General features: G+C 42.4%; 1 protein-coding gene across 1 annotated transcript; it reads left to right on the top strand.

The window, feature by feature from the left end:
• Positions 1-16,500: 16,500 nt before the first annotated feature.
• Positions 16,501-19,769, top strand: CXCR4 (C-X-C motif chemokine receptor 4). Its single transcript, XM_032693828.1, has 2 exons — positions 16,501-16,634; positions 18,177-19,769. The coding sequence occupies exons 1-2, from the start codon at positions 16,596-16,598 to the stop codon at positions 19,236-19,238; spliced, it is 1,101 nt and encodes a 366-aa protein (XP_032549719.1). The 5' UTR covers positions 16,501-16,595; the 3' UTR covers positions 19,239-19,769.
• The last annotated feature ends 575 nt before the right edge of the window (positions 19,770-20,344 follow it).

The raw sequence follows: 20,344 nt of genomic DNA, 5'->3' as shown, positions 1-20,344 counted from the left end.
GACACCAACACAGGGACACCACAAATGAAAGGAAACATTGGTGGGTCTCAGTTCTACACAGAAGTTCAGTTGACAATAGAAATGTATTCAGTAATTACTGGACGTCCAGAAAACACGTTGGTCTAACGTGCAGCTCCTTCTGCTTTCAGAATGAAATGGTAAGTTGGAGGGGATTTTTCAGGATGGAGGGCTGAGGGTGAGGAGCAGGGGGAGGAACAGGGGGGTTTTATTGTGGAGCTGCAGTTGAGCAGTCTGGTAGTGGTTATTACTGCTTTACAAAGAAATCACAGCAACCGCAGCAAGAGGAAAAGAAAAACTGCTCAAAAACTCGATTTCACTTTCTGTTCACCACGTTTGTACCTGCAACACTGATTCACTGATTTCAGCTTCATTGTTGTTTCAGAAGCACTACAGTGATGCCAACTGGTGTAACCAAGAGCTTTCAGTCAAACTCAGAGAGAGGAACACTGTATAACCAAAAGTCAGTTAAACAGTTCCCCAAATGAACTGGTGCCGTGTAGCCCAAGGCTATAAAAAGTCTTGACTGGGCCAGCAAACTTCCAAGCCTGCATCCTGCCTATCTTCCTGCCCCAGGGAGCCTTTGTATAAGGCTCATTGTTACACAAAGCAGCTACTTCAGCAAAGGGATCACTGCAGGAATTTAAGCCTTATTTGAGAGGATTATCAGAAGTCGTTGTTTTGATGTTTCTTAATTTTCAGGGTTTAAGAGAAGAGATACTCACTCATGGTCCAGTTCATTGAACTATGTTCTGAATTCATTGCTTGCATGTCAGCCCTGCTCTGTTTGTTGGTCCTCATTATTTTTTAATTCATTTCTATTTTTGAGGGAAGGTCCATATTTCTTTCTGTTTAATGAGAAACCTCAGAATTTTTCCATAACCAACTGATGAGTAAATCCTTTTGCAAGCAACAATAGATGGGCACTATTAACTCCAAATTCCTTCAGTTTGGATGTATACAGCAAACAAAAGGGGGGTTCTGCCCAAGTTACGAATTTATTCCCTCCTAGCTTGAGGCCTTATTCCAGGCAAATATTTCTTCTAACCTCAGATACAGGTATTTCTATTTGGATTGCAGACATTCTTTACCAAAACCATAATCAAAGCTTAAGTAAAAGGTATGTATGTTCTATCAATGAACTCATGGTTAGTAAAACCTTTTCTGCCTTGATCAGTAAAAGAACCATTCTTCAGCAATTCATTGGAACTCTACCATAGAAATTCATAGACAAATGATCTGAGGAGTCCAATTTTTTCGTGTCTACATGTATAATCAATGTTCAGAAGCATATTCCATTAAATCTTCAAACCAGTGCAAACCACTGGAAGTCCATCATCCTCTGTGTGTTCAGTCCTCTCCATTCCTCTCCTCAGGGCATTCAGTTTGGTTAAATTATTTGTTCCCCATGTCCAAAACTCTCCTTCAGTGTCATTTAAAGGAGGGACCATTTCATGCTATGTGATCTCAACTTCCTTTGATGACAGCTCTATCCTACTGGAACTATGAAACTGTCAATGTCAAGAGCAAAATTGAGGTGTGCAGAAGACAAAAATGGTTCAGCATCCCTCCCACAAACTCTTTCAATAGAGGTCAGCAACCTCAGCATCGATGGGCAAAACTGCGAAGCTTAATATTTCCAACAAACGGCCCAAAATATGGCTAGAAGTTTCTTGCTGTCTGGAAGTAAAAGAAAAATATTTTGTACACACTGCAGTTTCAGAAAATGAGAAGACAGTACCATGGCAGACGTGGAATGAGACAACAAATCACCTTGATTTAGTAGAGGTGAAAGGTGTGCACGGTCAGCCTTTGGGGAGGAACGCCTTGGAGCAAACTGAGGGGACAGAAGGGCACTCTGCAGCTGTGACAGAGGGTCAGGCAGGCCACACTAGTGGCTCCTCCTCTTCTTAGGCACTGTATTGTCACAGTCAAGGTAAGGTGATTTGAGGTCACCTTTATCAACAGATCAAACCCGAAGTTGGGTGTTGTGTTTTTGGTTGGTTTTGGGTTTGTTTCTCTGAAAACCACCAACCTGACCCAAGACACATTAACTTATCATGCATAGCTCCTAACCCAGCCCATAGGTATGAGATCCTCTAGTATTTAAGGTTTTCCTGGAGTCAAGCACACACACTGTGTTCTCCCCTTTTCAAGGAGCATTGAGCTGCTGCAGTGCTGGGGAAATGGTTTGCCTGGAGTCATCCAGCACATGAAAAGTAGAGCCATTATCAAAACCCTGGAGTCTCAACTGACAAGTTCTGTGTAGCAAGGATTGCAGTGGAGTTTCTCTCTAGGTAAAATAAAATGTTGTGGTTTATGGCAATAGAAATATGGGAATTTCTACACCACATTAGGCCCTAGCACATATTACTTTCATTTGTCAGTGGCCAGCAGGAAAAGCACAACCACCCCATCCTCCCAGCTGACAAATGTTTTGCTTTTCCCCCTCTGCCAGCCATTATATCTCCCACGAATCTCTCAAAATGCATTTTCACATTACTGGTAAGAAGATCTAATGGCTTGTCCCTCTAATGTCAGTCTTGATCCTAGCAATATAATCCCACCACTGTATGGGCTCCAAATTCACAGTGAAACAACTTAGGGAACTGAAATGTCAGGGATTAACCCTACCAGGTGAAAAAAGTGAATAGTCATCTATCCCTTTTCTGCCTGAAACTTATAGCTATGTGAGCAGATATTACTGACTGTAGCAGCTCTGGATATATACAATATTCAAATAAGCATCTTCTCCTTTCTGGAATCTGTACATTTGAAGGTTCAGGCATCTGAAGGTCACACACACAACACAGGGCAGTGACCTCTCCCTGCCACTGTCCTCAGCTACACCAGCTGTGTGACTTCCTCAGCCAAAGGAGCAGGAGGTCACTGCTATATTGAGTTCACTGAGTCCCCTTATTTTAGTCTTGTAAAATTAGAAGACAATAAGCTCCTCCTCTGTTTTCTCTAGGCCATTCATTATTTTATAATTTAGTCCTCTGTTATTCATGTTTGTTCAGAGCCCAGTGTCAGCCTTTTTGGCCAGGCCCTTGCCCTGAACAGTCTCATTACTCACTCCTGGGCATCTTCCTGACAGGGACAACCAAAGAAGTATTTTACTGATTTCAAAATGCACTGCATTTACTTGTAGCATTTTCACTCATTTTCAGAAATGCAAATCTGCCCTCCAAGAATTTGGTTCTGTATTACATTCCTGTTCATGAGTTAATTTAATTTCATGTAAAATTGATACAAAACATAACTATTCTTAGGAAATAATATTTCACAACCATTCTTTACTGATATAAATGACAGTGTCAAGTAAATTGGAAAAGAAAATCCAACCTAGGAAAATACAAGCATATTAATTAAAACCTACTGTCTGTCCCTTACTAAATTATACATTTCTAAATCTTTCAGAGGCATGCCTTTTCAAATAACTCAAGGGATTTGCAGTTGCCTACCCAGCTTTTCATTTCTAGGTCACTTGTTAAATCTACCCCAGGTCAGCAGTGACTGAAAATTATTACTGTCTGGCAGCTGGTTTGTAGTCCACAGAAAATGAATTAGTGGTGTCATTCCACTTCCTAATGGACAAGTGGCCCCATCTTACACTTCGACCTGAGTGACACCGCACTGACCACGGCAGGGACAGAACTAAATAAACCCTTTTTATTCTGTAGGTGGGTCCTTGTGGTTGGGAATGAGCCTGGTGGGACTCTCAGGGATGTTACAGCCCTGCTTTCCAAAAAATAGAGCCCTCCATCTCTGGAACTCCTGTCATCAGAACAAATAAACCACTACTTTGGTGAGCTGTCGAGGGGGTATTTTGGTCCTTGGAGGATCTCTGTCACGTGGTTCAGGGGGGAACATGCTACAGGTTGTGCACTGTTACACTGGGGAGTTGTCCCCTCCACACCATTTCCCAGTTCCAAGGGCAGAGACTGTGTGTGTGTGTGTGTGTGTTTGTCCATAGCCACACAGGAAACCAGAGGAATAACCCACAAATGTTTCCTGGTTAGTGGTAGGAGAAAGAAAATTGCTATTTGACAGAAATAAAAATACATTTAAAATTATTTAATAATAACATGGTTGACAAACAGACAAAGAGTTATTAAATAGCAAGAGATGGAAATTATAAAATCATCCATATTTGAATTCTACTCATTGTGCTCTACTAGCACTTGGAATAAAACAGGTTTTCTTGTCTTGAAAACTCCCAGTCTTACACTTGCACAAGAATTGCATCCCTTTCTTTTTAGAATAGACACAAGCAGAAAGGCACCAACATGTATTAATAAAGAACTTTGCGTTTGCCTATTTGTAGTTAAAATATTTCTTATAGAAATAAGGTGTAAGTCAGTCCATTATTTTCTCTAGTTTCTCTTGTTATTTTTCCCCTGGATGATAAATAAGTCTCTGAATCTGGTACTATCCCTGTCTGTACTGAGCTAGGACAAATTTCCCCTAAGGCCCCCATTTTCCTCTCCATTTTCATTTGTCATTCTGCTCAGCCTGCAGCAATTCAAACAGACCTGCTCCTTGACTGAGAAATCTTCACCTCTTCCTGTGTACCAGGATAAGGTTGCTCCTCTATGGTTATGTGACAACTGAAAATAAAAGAGAGGGACTATCAACTCCATCTGTCACCATCTTTTCATGCTCTTGTCCCTCAATGACCCTGCTGTCTCTGTTCCTATTTATTTGCTTCTTCTGAACTTATTGTTCATCTTTTTCTCTTCGCTGCTCCTCCCTTCCTCCACTGTTTAACCTGACTCTTCCCAAAGCAGCCCCCATTCCACAATAAATAGCTGTTCACTTCAAGGTGATTTCTCCACCTTGGGAACAACAGCAGGATCCAAGCTGTGCTTGGCTTCATATTCCTGTCATAATTGACCACATTACTTTTCTGAAAAGCCAGATGCATAAGTTAGTCTGGCTCTTAGGGAGTTTAAATCTCTGTTTCTAGCACTTTCAAGTAAATAATTGAGCTGATATTCCTCCTTCTGTTGTTTCATGCGTGACATTTTCTGTTGGACAAGCTGTTCTGGGATGATTGTACACATGCAAGCATTGTATATACAGTCTTATTTTTGCATGTTTCCCTTTTATCCTTTACCATGAAGTTTACTGCCTTTTAAGTTCTGATCTGTGGTCACAAGTTATCTCTCTGAGATGGAATTTACCTGCATGGGAAGTGGTTTCTGTGTCATGAATATTACAAAGAATCACAGGCAGCTTTACCAGTGTTTTGTTACCCAGAACTAAGAGCCTTTCCAGGGACTTTACAACAAAGCCTGGGCACGAGGCCAGTCAAACACTCACTGCCATTTCTTGTCCTTCTCTCCCTGACTGAGGTTCAAGAAGCTGCACAAGTTGTGCTCTGCAATCAACCAGACATTATCTAGAAGTAGAGACAACTTGTTGGTTTTTACTACATTACTTCTATTTCATTGTGTACGTCCCATTTATAAGAACAGACATAAACATAGATTCAATTTCCACAGCGCATTTAATATTAAAAGACATATTCTGGCAGCATCCAAACTACCACACTTAACAAAACCGACTTTCCAATGGACTTGTGACTGTGTGTGTATTCCCCAATATCTAACACAACATGTTTAAAGTGCAGCCTTTCCCTCAATGGGTACTAATGTAAAAATCAAGGTCTAAGAACACAATTAGACTTTGCCTTTACCATGTCAGGCACTGACCTCCTCCTGACCCCCAGATTCTGGCTCTGCATGTTTACATTTTGCTTTTACTTGCCCCTTCTTGCCTTTGATTGCTACCTTTCCTAGAGGAAACCACCTTCCACTGGCAATAAGACAGATGATGAAAAGGCCCTTCCACCTCTTTGTTCATGAGATTTGAATTGTTTGTGTTTGACTTTTGTTCAAAGACTAACAGTGGTTATGACTGTTCATTCCTGTATTTTCTTTACAATGGTGGTTCTTACACAATCAGTCAGAAACCACTGAATTAATGTTTTTGATTGAGTTTTTGTAATAAGCAACAGTACAGTATGTGACTGATTTTATATGCTACTCCAAGGTCCATTTTTCAAGGTAGAAATACTTGACACAAGCAGTACAGTTGGTGAACAGAGATTTGCTCACCAGCTCTGCCATAGGTTGGACACTAAAATCTGACATTTGTGGCTGAAAATTTCTTCTCTCTTGATCATAAGATCAGGATTTTATGAACTATTCAATACTACTTCATCTTTAGTAACCAGAAGGGCACTCTCTCAGCAGTTATTTCTATCTCACATAAAACAGCTCTTGCTACTCGAATTGCTCCTGAAACCCTAAAGAAAGAGATTAAAAACTCTTTCAAATTTAACAAAAAATGCATAGGATGAAAGTTACACAAATGCTTAGATTCTGTGATCATCAGATATGTGATATTTCAACTTTCACAGACATTGCAGCTGTCAAAGGAACAGAACTTCAGATCAGAACCTAAGATAATGGGACTGAACAGGATCAACAATCCCAACAAATCTGGCAAGGCAGACAATTGGTTAAAATCCTCTTTTATTGGGAAACTGTTCCTAAAGCTTGTTGCTCTGACAGTTAAGAATTTTGTCATATTTTTACAGTGTGTATTCACCATGATATTACATCCAGTCACTTGTGTGCCAATACTGGCCCCAGCATTTCTTTTCTTTCCCAGATGTCTACTATCCTACTTCATTGTCCCTTTCAGCATTCCTTTTGTTAACTAAGGAAAAGAAGCTCTTTCAGTCTCCTCACACAGGAGCAGCTCTCCGTTCTATTCTTCACCCCAGTCATCCTTCTGTTCACCTATCCCATTTGAATTCAGTTTTTCTTGTTAAGAGTCATAAAAAATATTTCAGAAGACGAATTTCCAGCACTGTGTTTGGCAGCAATAGCCCTTTGTCCCTTCAGTACTTTTTTCTCCCCTTAATAATACTCTACTTGATGCATTCAACAAGCAAAGACATCACACTCTCAGCTGTATACAAGAAATTCAGACTCATCCTGCAACTGGCTCATATGTTTGTGTCTTCTCACTTCTGGCTGAGGTATCCTCAGTTCAACAGTGACACCTCATTTTCCACCAGCAGTGAATGTCAGTAGCTAACTACTTTTTGTCCCAAAGCTAATGCAAAATAGTGAGTGTAAGTGGTTCCACTAATGAAGAGCTCGCTGATTGCCTTCCTGCAGCCCACTGGTTCCCTTGCAGTGTCAGCACCGTAATTTTCCTTTATAAATGCCCTTGTTCACATTAAATACATGCTATTAATTCTCTAGGTTAATGAACTAAGATAATCAGCACTTAAAGAGCATCATATGAAATGCTTCACTGAAGTCTAGACAAGTGGAACTTACTGTAATTCATTTGCCTAGAAAATTAATTATCAATGAAAGCTAATATGTAGTCCTCCAACAATATATATCTTTATAAATTCAACTCCCTTTTTGCTTCATTTTCTATTTATTCCCACACTTTTAAATACTCTTCACACCAGAGATTGTTCTGAAGCTTTGTATGCTAATAAGACAACTAAAGCAATACGAGCCCAAGTTATTCTTTTTAGATGTAGGCCGTGCATTTGCTACTCAATAGTCACCTAACTTTGTCCTGATTTTGACAGATTTTTAAAAAACTGACTGTTTCGAGGTTTAACAGTCCTTTCAGTATTTGATGGAGCTGATATGGTTCTTCTGATCTTCTTGAGCTTTGCTTCCACATCCCTCAGAGCAGTTTCTATTTCCATATGCTCATTCATGCTCACTCATATGGGGTATCTTCCTTCATCTGTGTCTCCTTGTTCAACACCTCCAATGTTTTTGAAAGGTGAGAAAAATCTATAATTAGTTTCTCCCCTGAGCTGAGTTGCACCACTCCTTCAACCAGACTTAGATCCTTGGTAGATCTAAATCAAAGCAGCAGAGGAGGGTTCACAGCCTACTTCATGGAAAATAAATATTCCACATTTTACTAAAGTGCATTTAGAAACCCTTTTGCGACTGAGTTGCAAGATACACGTTGAAAACAGATCAAGTCTTAATTCCTAAGTGCATTTTGACAAATCCAAGGAATGGAACAGTCTCTTTCCAAATGCAGTAAAGCGTCAGATATTTTGCATCAAATGTGATGCCAGACTAAAGTGGTTTCTTAGTTTGGTTTCAGTTTTAAACCACACAACAATCAATCCTTCCCAAAAGACTTTATTTTGGTGGAATAAATGTCATCAAGCAACTTTGCTTTAACATCTTCTCTGCTTAGAAGAGAAGAGGGAATTAAAAACACAGCTTTCAAACCACAGAGCAACCGTTGAAAACTTAAAACCACAGTACCCAAGAAAAGACTGAGCCTATGATTACCTAACACAAAGTGTGGTTTAAGCTGGGCATCACACCAAGTTTTTCACAGAAACCCACGGGGAAAATGGAGTATAAGTATCCATGGTTACAGTGACCCCTGCTTGGCACATGAAGAGATCTTTCTAGAAGAAGCCAGGTAGAAACATTTATCAGGGTCCTCAGAAGCAGCAAGGCTTCTTCCTGTTTTTATACGTTAAAAAGAAAAAAAAAAAAAAGATAGAATATAATTTGGTACAGACCGTCCTGAACACAGACTGTAACCCAGGAGTATTTTTAGAATTCCCCTCTTGTATGTTTTTCACAATATTCACTCCCTACTGAAAAATAACCTCAAAAATATTGAACCATTTACCTAAAATAATTTTCAGAAGAGCAAATTCATTTATAGGGTGAGTATTTAAAGGCTAAATTCTTCCTTCCCATGTTCAGTTGCACTGAGTTTATGAATGAAGGAACAGGACCATAGAGTACAGTTTTAAATGGAAAAAGTTTGAAGTGTAAATTAAGCTAAACTAGAACCATCACTGGTAAATATTTACGTTTGGGGAAGGTTTTTTTAAAAAATATGCTGGTGCATAACCAGGTATAGTGAAGCGTGAACAACCGTGCACACATGACCAAGTATACTCACGACAACTACATTTCTAGATGCTTCTCTGCTGGGTGCAATAATCTGGAGGGAGAGCGAAAAAAGCAAGCTGAACTGAGTTCAGATGGTGACTTCTGCTCACCCTGGCAGGGAGGGACAAACCTATATCACCTTAAGGTCCATGTACAAGCCAAATGCAAGTTCTCCTTCTTGTGCAAAAGGAAAAGGCAGGAAGAGATTTTTAATGCCCTTTATTTCCTAGGATGCTCCTCTTCTATTCTTTACATTCCTTCAGGATTCTGCCTCACCTTCTCTTGCAGAGGTGAGGGCTCCACAGTTCTTCAGATCAGGTTGTTGCTGAATTGTCCAGCTGTGTGGCTGTGACCTGGATCAGGCACCACGTGCTGTCACTTTTCTGTCAAACCAGCCAGAGCACATGCCACGAAGTTTGGGAAGTCTTTGATTAAGACATCTTGGAAATTATGCAGACGGTGTCTGGTTCAGCACAAAGCTTGCCCAAAGTTGCCTGTTCAACTTCCAAAAAATTAATTTGAACCAGCAAGACGAAAGTTTAGCAAGTTCAGTTGTAAGAGATCAGCTCTTTGTACCATATGGCTCTTTATGCAGTAAGAGATACCCTGAAAATTGAATTTGCCTTCCCATTAAATCAGAAAGAGAGGTTCAACATCTCAATAATTTCTTCAAGCAGTTCTCCTGCTTTCATAGAGGTTGATCACCTAATGACCGAGAAGAAATCCTACTGTGTGACCTTAGGGATTATTTGCAAAGATTAGGCCCCAAATCTTGCCTACTAAATTTTCAAAACAGCAAGAGCAAATATCACTATTCACAACAAATCAGCTTAAAATAATGAGCATGTGATATCATGCTCATTTCGCTGGTAATTAATGAACAGAGAAAGGAATGGACCTGCCATAAATATTCCTACAGATCTCCATTTACATCCTTGTATTTGGCTATAAATAAATGGATGTAGCAGACAGTATATGTGCGTTTACTCTGGGTATTTCAGCAAGTCCTGTACATAGAGGGCTTGACAGTAGGACCAAAAGTTTGGCAACATCTAATAGAGATATTTTGGTTGTTTTAGAAATGTTTGGTCATGATTTCAACAGACATCAAAGGGGATGGACTGTTACCAAGTAAATGCTACCAAATACATTACCTAAATAGGAAGCACTGACTCAAAAATGTAAAGCCAGTCTTACTCTTGCATATATTTCAATGGCATACAGCAAACCTGGTTTCCAGCAGCAAAAAAAATGTTTGGAATCCTGAAGTGAAGGAGAGATCCAAAGGAAAGAAACACTAGCAATGCTCATCACTGAATCTGGGAGACCTCCCTACTTGCTGAACCACAGATCCCATCACCAGTTTTGAGAAGAAGCAGAGACAGGAGCAATCCCTGGCATGCAGGTTCTGAAGTATCCGAGCTGACACTCAGCACCCACATGCACAGAGACTTTACTTCAAAGCTGATGCAATAAAACTCAAACATTTGAGCTTCAGACTGCTAAACTGAGCTAAACAGGAAGAGTGGTTGCTCCTACTCTGCTTTCAGTGCCACTTTTTAGACAAGTGGGCAAATGAGGTAAGTGACTTATTTCAACAAGCTCAGAAGCTCACAACGTGTGAAAAATCAATACCTACTACGGCATCCAGAGAAAGGAAGCAGAAGAAATGTGTGAAATGACAAAGAAACAATGGCACATTCTAGAACACTTTGCTACATCCCAGGCACACGGTTCTACAGACAGCATTTCAACAAAAGATTGATCAAAAACTGTCAGGGCGGAAACACAACATCAAAATGCCATTTCCATTGTGAAGAGCAAATGGGCTTAATGTACACAAATGTATGGGATGTGTCCTGATCCAGATAGCCCTGGGCACTGCTGGTAGCAGTGGTAGGAGGACAGGGACTGATGGACCTATTTTGAGTCATAGAATAATTCAGGTTGGAAGGAACCTCTGGATTCAAAGCCAGACCAGGTCACCCAGGGCCCTGTTCAGCCTATTAGTCTCCAGGCACCCGTGTCCTGTTTACACTGGTAGGAGCAATCCCAGATGTAACTGTATTTCTAAAGCTATCTACTAAGAAATCATGAGATTGTGCCAATATTCATGTATTCATGAATATCTGAACTAGGTTTTCTAATTTATCCATGTGCTCTTAAGACAGGAGCATAGCATGGCTTTAGCACAGGTCCCAGAAGCAAATCCCATCCTTTTTAATCCAAACTGAACTAGAGCAAGTTACTAATGGAATTTTACAGCATAAAAGAACATAATAAGAAACACATTTCATAGTTAAACAGAAATCTATCTGAACACTCCCTGGTTATAGGAAACTTATACTTGAGATATAATTACGTAGGTTTTACTTAGTTTTCATAATTATGATCTGACTGCAATTCTGGAAAAAAACCCCACATTTCAACGGTGTCTCCAGAACTGTTCTGCTATAGAATCATCAAAGATAAAACCTTCAGCTCCAGTGATATGCAAATGAAGACATGTTTGTTAAAAGGATTAACCGAGTTGTTCAAAGCATCTTTTTAGTCTACTCTGCTTCCAAACAAACAATAAACTGTCCTCATGCAGTGAGATTCACTAACCCATAAACACAGCCAAATGGAGGAAGAAGAGCAGAACCTTAATGAGTTTGGTCCCCTTTGACTTTTAGCTGATCAGTGTCACCAATAATTTCAACAGGCTCTAAAATAAGCACTTTCTGTCTTCAAAGTGCCTTGCTAACATCAACCAATTAATCCCTACAACTCTCCTCTGAGGTAGGTAAGTAGGTATTGTTATCCCCATTTTACAGTTGGGTGCACACAGTCAGAGGGTTAAGTGATTTGCTGCAGGCCACAGATGGAGGTGGGATTAAAACACAAGAGTCACTAGGATTCTTTTTAGAGGACAGCACTTCTTTTTTTGTGCTGACTTTTCTGTGCTGACTTTAGACCTATTGGCCTCGTGGCAATACTTAAAGGAAACAAAATAAATTCTCCTTGTTAAAAGCAAGGAACCATCAAGAAACCTGGGTGTTTTTATGCCAGTGATGAAAACATTTTTGTTGTCTTATACTGATGTAAGGTTTTTCCTTTAATTTTGTTCTGATATTCAAGTATCATTCCTTTCACAAGGGAACTTATTTCTATGGTGATGTAACATGCTACCAATTGAAAGATACGTCCTGCTCCTTTGCAGGTTTTATTCTGTCTTTCTGCTTTCAAATCTGTAAGTTTAGGTGGCTCCCTGCCCATAAATTGGGCAGACACTTTCCTTCCAGGATCAGGGTAACAGTTGGTTGGCTTGTTTCACTGCAGCACAGGCAGAAAGAAATGGAGAAAGGCAGCTTTGAGAAGCAAGAGCAAAGAAAGCCATTAAGTGAAACCCAACCCCAGCGAAGCGCTTGTAACCCTTGGAACAGGCGTAAGATTGATACCTCTCCCGCTTCAACAGAAAGATCAGATGGAAAAGGGAGAGTGTATCCTTTTCCTCCCTGTGTATACAACTTCAGGCCACTGGGAGATCCATTAAGTCAATCCAGTGTATTGTAATAAAAGTCTGAGCTTTATCAGGAAACCACTTTTCATCCAGCGGCAAGTCCACAGCACTGGTTCCTGGAATATTTCTTAGGATAGAAAAATCCACTGCTCAGAGCTGATGTCTTGCAACCCCTGAGCACATTTTCTGTTATGTTCTTCAGAAGATGCTCTCCCTCCTTTCTGAAGCCTTTCAGTACAGGAATTGACATGCAAAGAGAAAATCAGTGAATACTTGAAACTTATTCACTCCCTGCTATATAGTACAGTATTTTCAGCCCTATTGCTGTATTTTTGTGATGTGAAAGTAGAGCTCCATTAATGCTAAAAAGTAAGGAACAACTTATTAATGCACCATTGTAATTAATCCATGTTAGCATTCATCTACTACATAAGCCAGGGATAATATCCCCTTTGTGTTAGGTATTGCCCACAGGTAATGGTCTCATCAGACTTTTATTAGCTAGAAGTTTACTTTGTTAAGGGCACTTGTGAAGCCTTCAGATTAAGTAAATCATTTAACATAGTTAAAGAAAATGCAATTTGTTTTTCCTGCATCTGTGGATGCTGAATCAAAAGGGTATTTTTCCCATTAAAAAGGTTTGTTAGAAACTATTTTGCTCTTGCATGACAAGCACTTATGTCTCTTTTTAGAAGACAAAAAAAGAAGGTTAATAATTCACAACTGAGGAATTGTACTGTCAGCACAAAAGTGTAAAAACATGTAGGATTTTGACTCTCTGAGGGCGGGTTTTCAGTAACAAAAATATGTATTACATGGGTTGGGAAAGGTCTGATTTTCACAGTAATTCTGTGACCAGAAAAACATGTCATGCAAAACATAAGCTTGGAAATTGCTATTTGCTAGCTCTGTCTTAAGAGGATTTGTGGCTGACTCTGAATTACATGCTCTGCAGAAACAGCTCCCTTCTTTTATCACTTTGGAAATCATTAACTTGCCCCGGATGGTCCTCTGTGCAGCAAAGGAAGTTTTCACATGGATTTTCTGATAGAGGAAACAAAAGAGATCCCAGATAGCAAAGTAGCAGTGTGAATGACAGTTTTAGAGGACCTTCATCCAAACACGTTTCAGTGACATCTCATCGGATAGGGTATCAATCCCCAAATTTCCCAGCACTCAGCACTACGGCCTTCAGGGCTAATTCAGGGAAGCAGATCACTCCACAGTTCCCAATTTCTTACGTTATCTATGAACACAAATAACTGAGTGAGAGTTCCATATCCCATTAATTAACTTAATCAATTTTTACATAATAATCTCTGCTGTTATGGGTCCATCTGCATGGTAAAACGGAGCTGTGAGAACACTTGCCTACTTGGGCACAACTGCACTGTGCATCCCTGCCCCACATGTCAGGGTCCCTGCTGTCCACCCCAAAACCAGCCAACTCCCAGACTTTTCCAATAGCTTCAGAGTTCATGTGCATAGATATCTTTTGCTCATCTGCACCATTGCCACAAGCCACCAGCACCAGGAGCATATTTTAATGTCCTGCCTTGCGCAGGTAGATGGGAATACTTCTGCATAAAAATACATCTCTCACCCACACGACTTTCTGGCGAGGTGCAACCCAATCTCTCCTGAAAGTTCACCTCCTCTATACATCTCTATACTGCCCTGAGCAATGTTTTAGCACCCGTTCAATACACATCTTTGTGAAACCTTGTTCCCAGGTTTGCAGGCCCAGTGGGCTGGAGAGCCTTTGCAGCAGCATCTCCCTGCTGAGAACTGCCCAGCACCTGCTGGTGCCGTGAGCTGGGCATCCTCCACAAGGGAAAGAGTGAGAGGGAATTATTTAGACATGATCCTACTCATCTGTACATAAAAGTCCCTCATTTGCTCATTTATCTGCCTGGCCACCTAATGTTGTGCTGCACATTCTTTGATTACTTTCCTATTTTTGTGTCTAAAAAGCAGTGAATGTATCACAGGTTCTATGGAAAATAAGGAACAAATACCAATAATTATACTTTGGTCCCACTTGTTTTTAAAGAAGTTTGGCAGAGTAAGGTTAGGGTTAGTATCTGAAAAGGGGGATTCAGGAGAAGATTTTTTATTTCTGTAGAATTCTAGCACGGTATCCCTTTCAAATATTTCAGGGTATAAACTCAGAGTAGATCCTGAGTTTTCTGAAGATTGGTGTTTCCCAATTTATTTAGAAAACTACAGTTTCCTTTTAATGCAACTTGTATGTGATTTTCCAGACCTACTAGCAAAATATTAATTACTATTGAATTAAAATGTAGTTAAAGTACACAGTGGCATTATAGGTCATACCTTACACACCATGTTTTTAAAGATAACCGTTATTTGGTTATTAATCATAACCAAACTCATACTCACTGTAGTGCGTGAGAAAGAGTTCTAAAGCTTTTAGGGGAAGTGTAAGACAGTAATTCTTGTCAAATACCTGGAAATAAGATTTGCATCTAAAACTGGTGTTTTAACTGACTGGGATTACGTAGACTGACAATAGGGTCATTTAATAATGAAACTTTTGTCAAACTTTCAATTTTTTCATCCCTTGAGGCTACCAGGGTAATTTGAGCATATTGTTATCACATAAAGAATGCTCTCTTCCTTAGTCTTCTTTCCACTCCAAATTCCAACTGTAAAGAGCAAATCTGAACAGCTGAATCAATAATTCCCAATAGAGTTACTCACTGTGGTGTGAGCTGTGAAACTGAGGGGACACACACACACTGGACACACTATTCTAATAGTTTCACTGTTGGGGTTCCCCTCCTATAAGGAGCAGCTGAGGGAGCTGGGGTTGTTTGGCCCGGAAAGGAGAAGTCTCAGGGGAGACCTCGTCACTCTCTACAACCACAGGAGGGTGTAGCCAGGTGAGAGTTGGGTTTTTCTCCCAGGCAACCAGCGACAAGGCAAGAGGACACAGTTTTAAGTTGTGCCAGGGGAGGTTTCAGTTGGACAGCAGGAAGAAGTTCTTCACAGAAAGGGTGATTAGGAATTGGAATGGGCTGCCCTGGGAGGTAATGAAGTCACTGCCCCTGGAGGTGTTTAAGTAAAGACTGGATGTGGCACTGGATGCCGTGGAGTGTTTGACATGGTTGTGTCAGGGCTCAGGTTAGATTTGATGATCCCAGAGGTCTTTTCCAACCTAATTGATTCTGCGATTCTGTAAACAAAATCTTTTCTGCAAATTAATTTACCTGCATGAATATCAACAGTATTGAGACTCCAGAGAAAGGAAAAACAATTATTCTGGTTTGTATTTCTTTATATTTGGTAGTTTTCCCTTGCAAACCTATGTTATATGACTGCTATTTTAATTCTATATGATTGCTAATTTAATCTCACATTTTTATCTTGTGGTTGTTATTGTCGTTGTTTTTACATCATCCAACTACTGGAAACAGATCATCATCAGACTTCTCACCCAAAACCACAGGTGCCAGAGTTCAGAGGGCAACCTGCAGCCCACTCACCTTGCAGAACCCCTCAAAGGTTTGCAGAACTCTGATCCCTCAGATCCCTCACTAGGGACCATCCCTCTCTTCCTGCCTCTCTCAGTACACTCTCTCTTCAGCGCGGGGGAGCGACAACTTTGAGGACAGAGTTGCCTATTTTTACACTCCTCTTCCTCCTCCACCACGATTCCTGGACTAGTGACTTCCCCAGGAGCCCGCCTGGAGTACCCATGGCAACACGGGGCCCGACAACACACTTCAAAGAATGCTCTTGAGGGGAAATTCAAAAGCCCGCTTGTATGAACACATCAATCAGAGGGTGGCAAATGTCCCCGCGAGGTGCGTGGCCCCCGCGGGCGCGCCGGGCAAATGCAGTTCCCATGCCCGGGGCGCAGACAAAGAGCGGCCCGAGGCGCCCGCCCGAAGTCCGGGCGGCACCCGCCGGGGAGGAGCCAGACGGGGCTGCCCCGGGGGCGGGGGGGCAGCCCCGCAACTTATAAGAGCCGCGTCCCGCCAGAAGAGCCGGGGCGTGTTTGGAGCAGCGGCGAGTGGTGTCACTGCGAGAGGCGCGGCGGCGACAGCCCGAGAGCCCGGAGCCGCCCGATGGCTCAGAGCATGGACAGCAGCCTCGACAGCCTGGATGTAAGTGCCCATGTGCGCGCTGTTTGCAAACAAAGCTGCCCTCGGCGGAGGCTGCGGGTGGCGGGGTCGGGACAACGGAGGGGTCTGCGGGGCGCAGACGAGCGGGGCTCGGCCCTGAGCCCCGGCCGCTGCTGCCTCTGCCCGCAGCGCTTCGGACCTTGGCACCGCTGCGGCCACGGCCGGACCTTCTCCTGCCCGCGGGCTCTGCTGCCCGGCCGCCGGGTCAAGTGACATGTGGCGCTTTTGCGGGCTGGAAAACGCCGGCAGAACATTCAGACACGGGAAGGATGAGGGGGAGAACAGGCGAGGAAGTTTGGAGCGATGTGACTCCAGGGAAGGGCATCCCTTTGGCCCGGTGCGCGTCCTGACCGCGAGCTGCCCGCGGCACCGGGAGCGCGGCAGCGCCCGGCCAGCCCGGCCCGGCCCCCGCCGCCCAAGCGCGGCGGTGTCCCCGTGTTTCGGAGGCAGCCACTCTGACACGGGGTTTTGAGAGCAGTTAGGAGCGAAGCGGAGATCTCCGGCAAGTTCCAACTTTAGGTCCTCGGTTAATGCCCGCGCGGGGCCGGTGCCTCTGCGTGCGAAGCGCTGCGGGACCCGCGGGCGCGCCCTGCGCGGGGGTCGGGGGGTCTGCGGGACACGGGGCATGACAAGGAAAATCTGAGGAGCTGAGGAATTGCACAGAGCCAGATGGCACTCGCCCGCCAGCGTTGCTTTTCGGCGCGGTGGCCAAAACCGTTGGTGGTTTCCTGATGCGCTTTCATGCCCTCCCCAGAATTTCGCTTCCTTTTTCCACCGCTGTGCTCAGTGGATCCGTCTGGTGAGCCCGCCGCGCTCACCCCCTGCCCCGCGACCGCAGAGGGTGGGGAACAAAGGGAGGGAACGTGGTGACCCTCCATGGGGTGTGAGTTCCCCTGAGTAAGGTCACCTCGCTCTTTATGGGCTTTGGGGTTTTTTTCTTGTCTGTGTGTGCAAAGCTGTCATTTGCTTCTCAGCAGGGAATTCTTGCTATTATTTATCCTTTATTACATCAGCCGAGGCTACCTTCTCTATTTCTCCTTGACCTCATCCCCTTAATGAGAAGGCACTATGGAGTAGCAGCATTTCCAAGTAATTTTTTTTAATAGCTCTCTATTGTAAGAGTTAAACGTGATAGGTCATGTTCTGTGTGGACAAACCTCTTGCATTCAGCCCTTCTGGGCTCTCCCATTTGTGGTGTGTATCTGATCAGAGCACTGAGGTGTCCAGAACCAGCGAGATTTCTGGGAGCAGCCATTCCCTTTCTTTTCCCTTTCGCGCCTTGCCCCTTAGCAAGACCTTAGTTCTCAGAGAAAGACAAAGGAAGTTTTTTAACGTGTTCTTATTTGCTGTGTATTTTATATATATACTTGAACATTGTATTTTCCCATCTGGTTTTCAAAAAGTTTGCCCATTTGTGACGGTGGGGACCATTCTCCACACACTGTCCTCCACACACACTGCCACACAGAGTAAGTTTTTGCAGAGGGGCTAACATCTAATTTACTTGTTTTTATTTTTTTTTAGCTGTCGTCTGGGTTATTCATCGAATTTTCTGATAATGGCACGGATGAGGTTGGTTCCGGTGACTACGGAGACTATGGAGAGCCGTGCTTCCAGCATGAGAATGCCGATTTCAACAGGATCTTCTTGCCAACCATCTACTCCATCATCTTCCTAACGGGAATAATCGGCAATGGATTGGTTATTATTGTTATGGGCTACCAGAAGAAACAAAGAAGCATGACTGATAAGTACAGGCTGCACCTCTCTGTGGCCGACCTCCTTTTCGTCATCACCTTGCCGTTCTGGTCCGTGGATGCGGCCATAAGCTGGTACTTTGGGAATGTCCTGTGCAAGGCGGTTCACGTCATTTACACAGTCAACCTCTACAGCAGCGTCCTGATCTTGGCCTTCATAAGTCTCGACCGTTACCTGGCCATAGTCCACGCCACCAACAGCCAGCGCCCGCGGAAGCTGCTGGCTGAGAAGGTGGTGTACGTGGGCGTGTGGCTGCCAGCTGTGCTCCTCACAGTGCCCGACATCATCTTCGCCAGCACCACGGAAGTGGAGGGGAAGTACCTGTGTGATCGCATGTACCCTCACGATAACTGGCTGATCTCCTTCAGGTTTCAGCATATCCTGGTAGGGCTGGTCTTGCCCGGTCTCATCATTCTGACTTGCTACTGTATCATCATATCCAAGCTGTCACACTCCAAGGGCCACCAGAAGCGCAAAGCCTTGAAGACCACGGTGATCCTCATCCTCGCCTTCTTTGCCTGCTGGCTGCCATATTACATTGGCATCAGCATCGACACCTTCATCCTGCTGGGAGTCATCCGACATCGCTGCAGCTTGGAGACCATAGTGCACAAATGGATCTCCATTACGGAAGCCCTGGCGTTCTTCCACTGCTGCCTGAATCCAATCCTGTACGCCTTCCTGGGTGCCAAATTCAAAACATCAGCTCAGAATGCCTTGACATCAGTTAGCAGAGGATCCAGCCTCAAGATCCTCTCAAAAAGCAAACGTGGGGGACATTCTTCTGTTTCTACAGAGTCCGAGTCTTCAAGTTTCCATTCCAGCTAACGCTGCTCTTGCCGTCGTTTTATACACAGACACTTTAAAGTTGTGCAACAGTTCAGCGAAATAAGACTGACCATAATGTACAGATTTATTTACAGTTGGGATTTTATATTATTTCTTTTAGTCTCTGTGAAGTTTAATTGACTTATTTATATAAAAAAACCTTTTGCATTGATGACAAACTGTCTAGGCAGGTCCTGTGGACAAGTGGTTAGTTCACAAGAGCTTTAGTGTCTGTCTGTATGTAGAGATACGTGAACTAAACCCTTTGGATTGTAGCAAAGTGACTGTTAAAAGTTTAGAAAATATTTGTTGTTTATATGTAAATGTTTTCAGTGTTGCTGTTATTCTCAAAAACTTGGCTGGATATTTTTACCTTACTACAAGATGTTTGGTTTACAATAGCTTAACTCCGCTGTAGAAATGGCACTTATAACCAAAGCCTCCTCTGTTACATGCTAGGGTTTGCCCCCCATTCTCAGTAATTGATGGTTTGCAAAATTTTCTGTTCAAGATAAAATAAAAGTATTTGGAAAAAAAAGTTATTTTGAGTGGTATTTTCATTTCTGGTGAAATGTTTTTCTCAACGCTTTTATTTACAATTCTCAATACACAATCATTTCTTTGGAAATTGCTTGTCTCATGAAAAGCAGGAAAATGAGTTTCAGTACAGCCTGATAATTGACACCTGTGAGTTCTAAGTCATATGTTTTTTCACCAGAATACATTTGCTCCAGTTAACATTATGTTTAGAATTACTTAAACTCTCACTTAAAGAACTTCTTGAGGGCAAAATATCTACAAATGAAAAACAATCTGTTTAAGCAATTGCTAAAGTTCACAGCCTCAGGAATCAAATTCGGATTGCTGCAAGTGCCTCACCTTTATACCATGAATATAAAGTCAATCCTACATTTCTTCTGCCTTTTGCTGTGCTTCTAAGATTAGTTTCACATGTTAATGGTAATCAAACATAGTTGGATTGAAACCATTTTGCTATTTGGACTAGAAACTAAGTTATTGGTGTATCTGCTCTGTGGAAGGTAAGTTGTTTTCCTTTATGGATCTTTCCCTGTCCTGTCTACATCCAGATTTACTTAAGGTAACAT

Source organism: Chiroxiphia lanceolata, chromosome 7 (assembly GCF_009829145.1).
Source record: "Chiroxiphia lanceolata isolate bChiLan1 chromosome 7, bChiLan1.pri, whole genome shotgun sequence".
Lineage (NCBI taxonomy): Eukaryota > Metazoa > Chordata > Aves > Passeriformes > Pipridae > Chiroxiphia > Chiroxiphia lanceolata.
The sequence above is the reverse complement of the archived record's forward strand: the minus strand, read 5'-3'. Positions and strand labels throughout refer to the sequence as shown.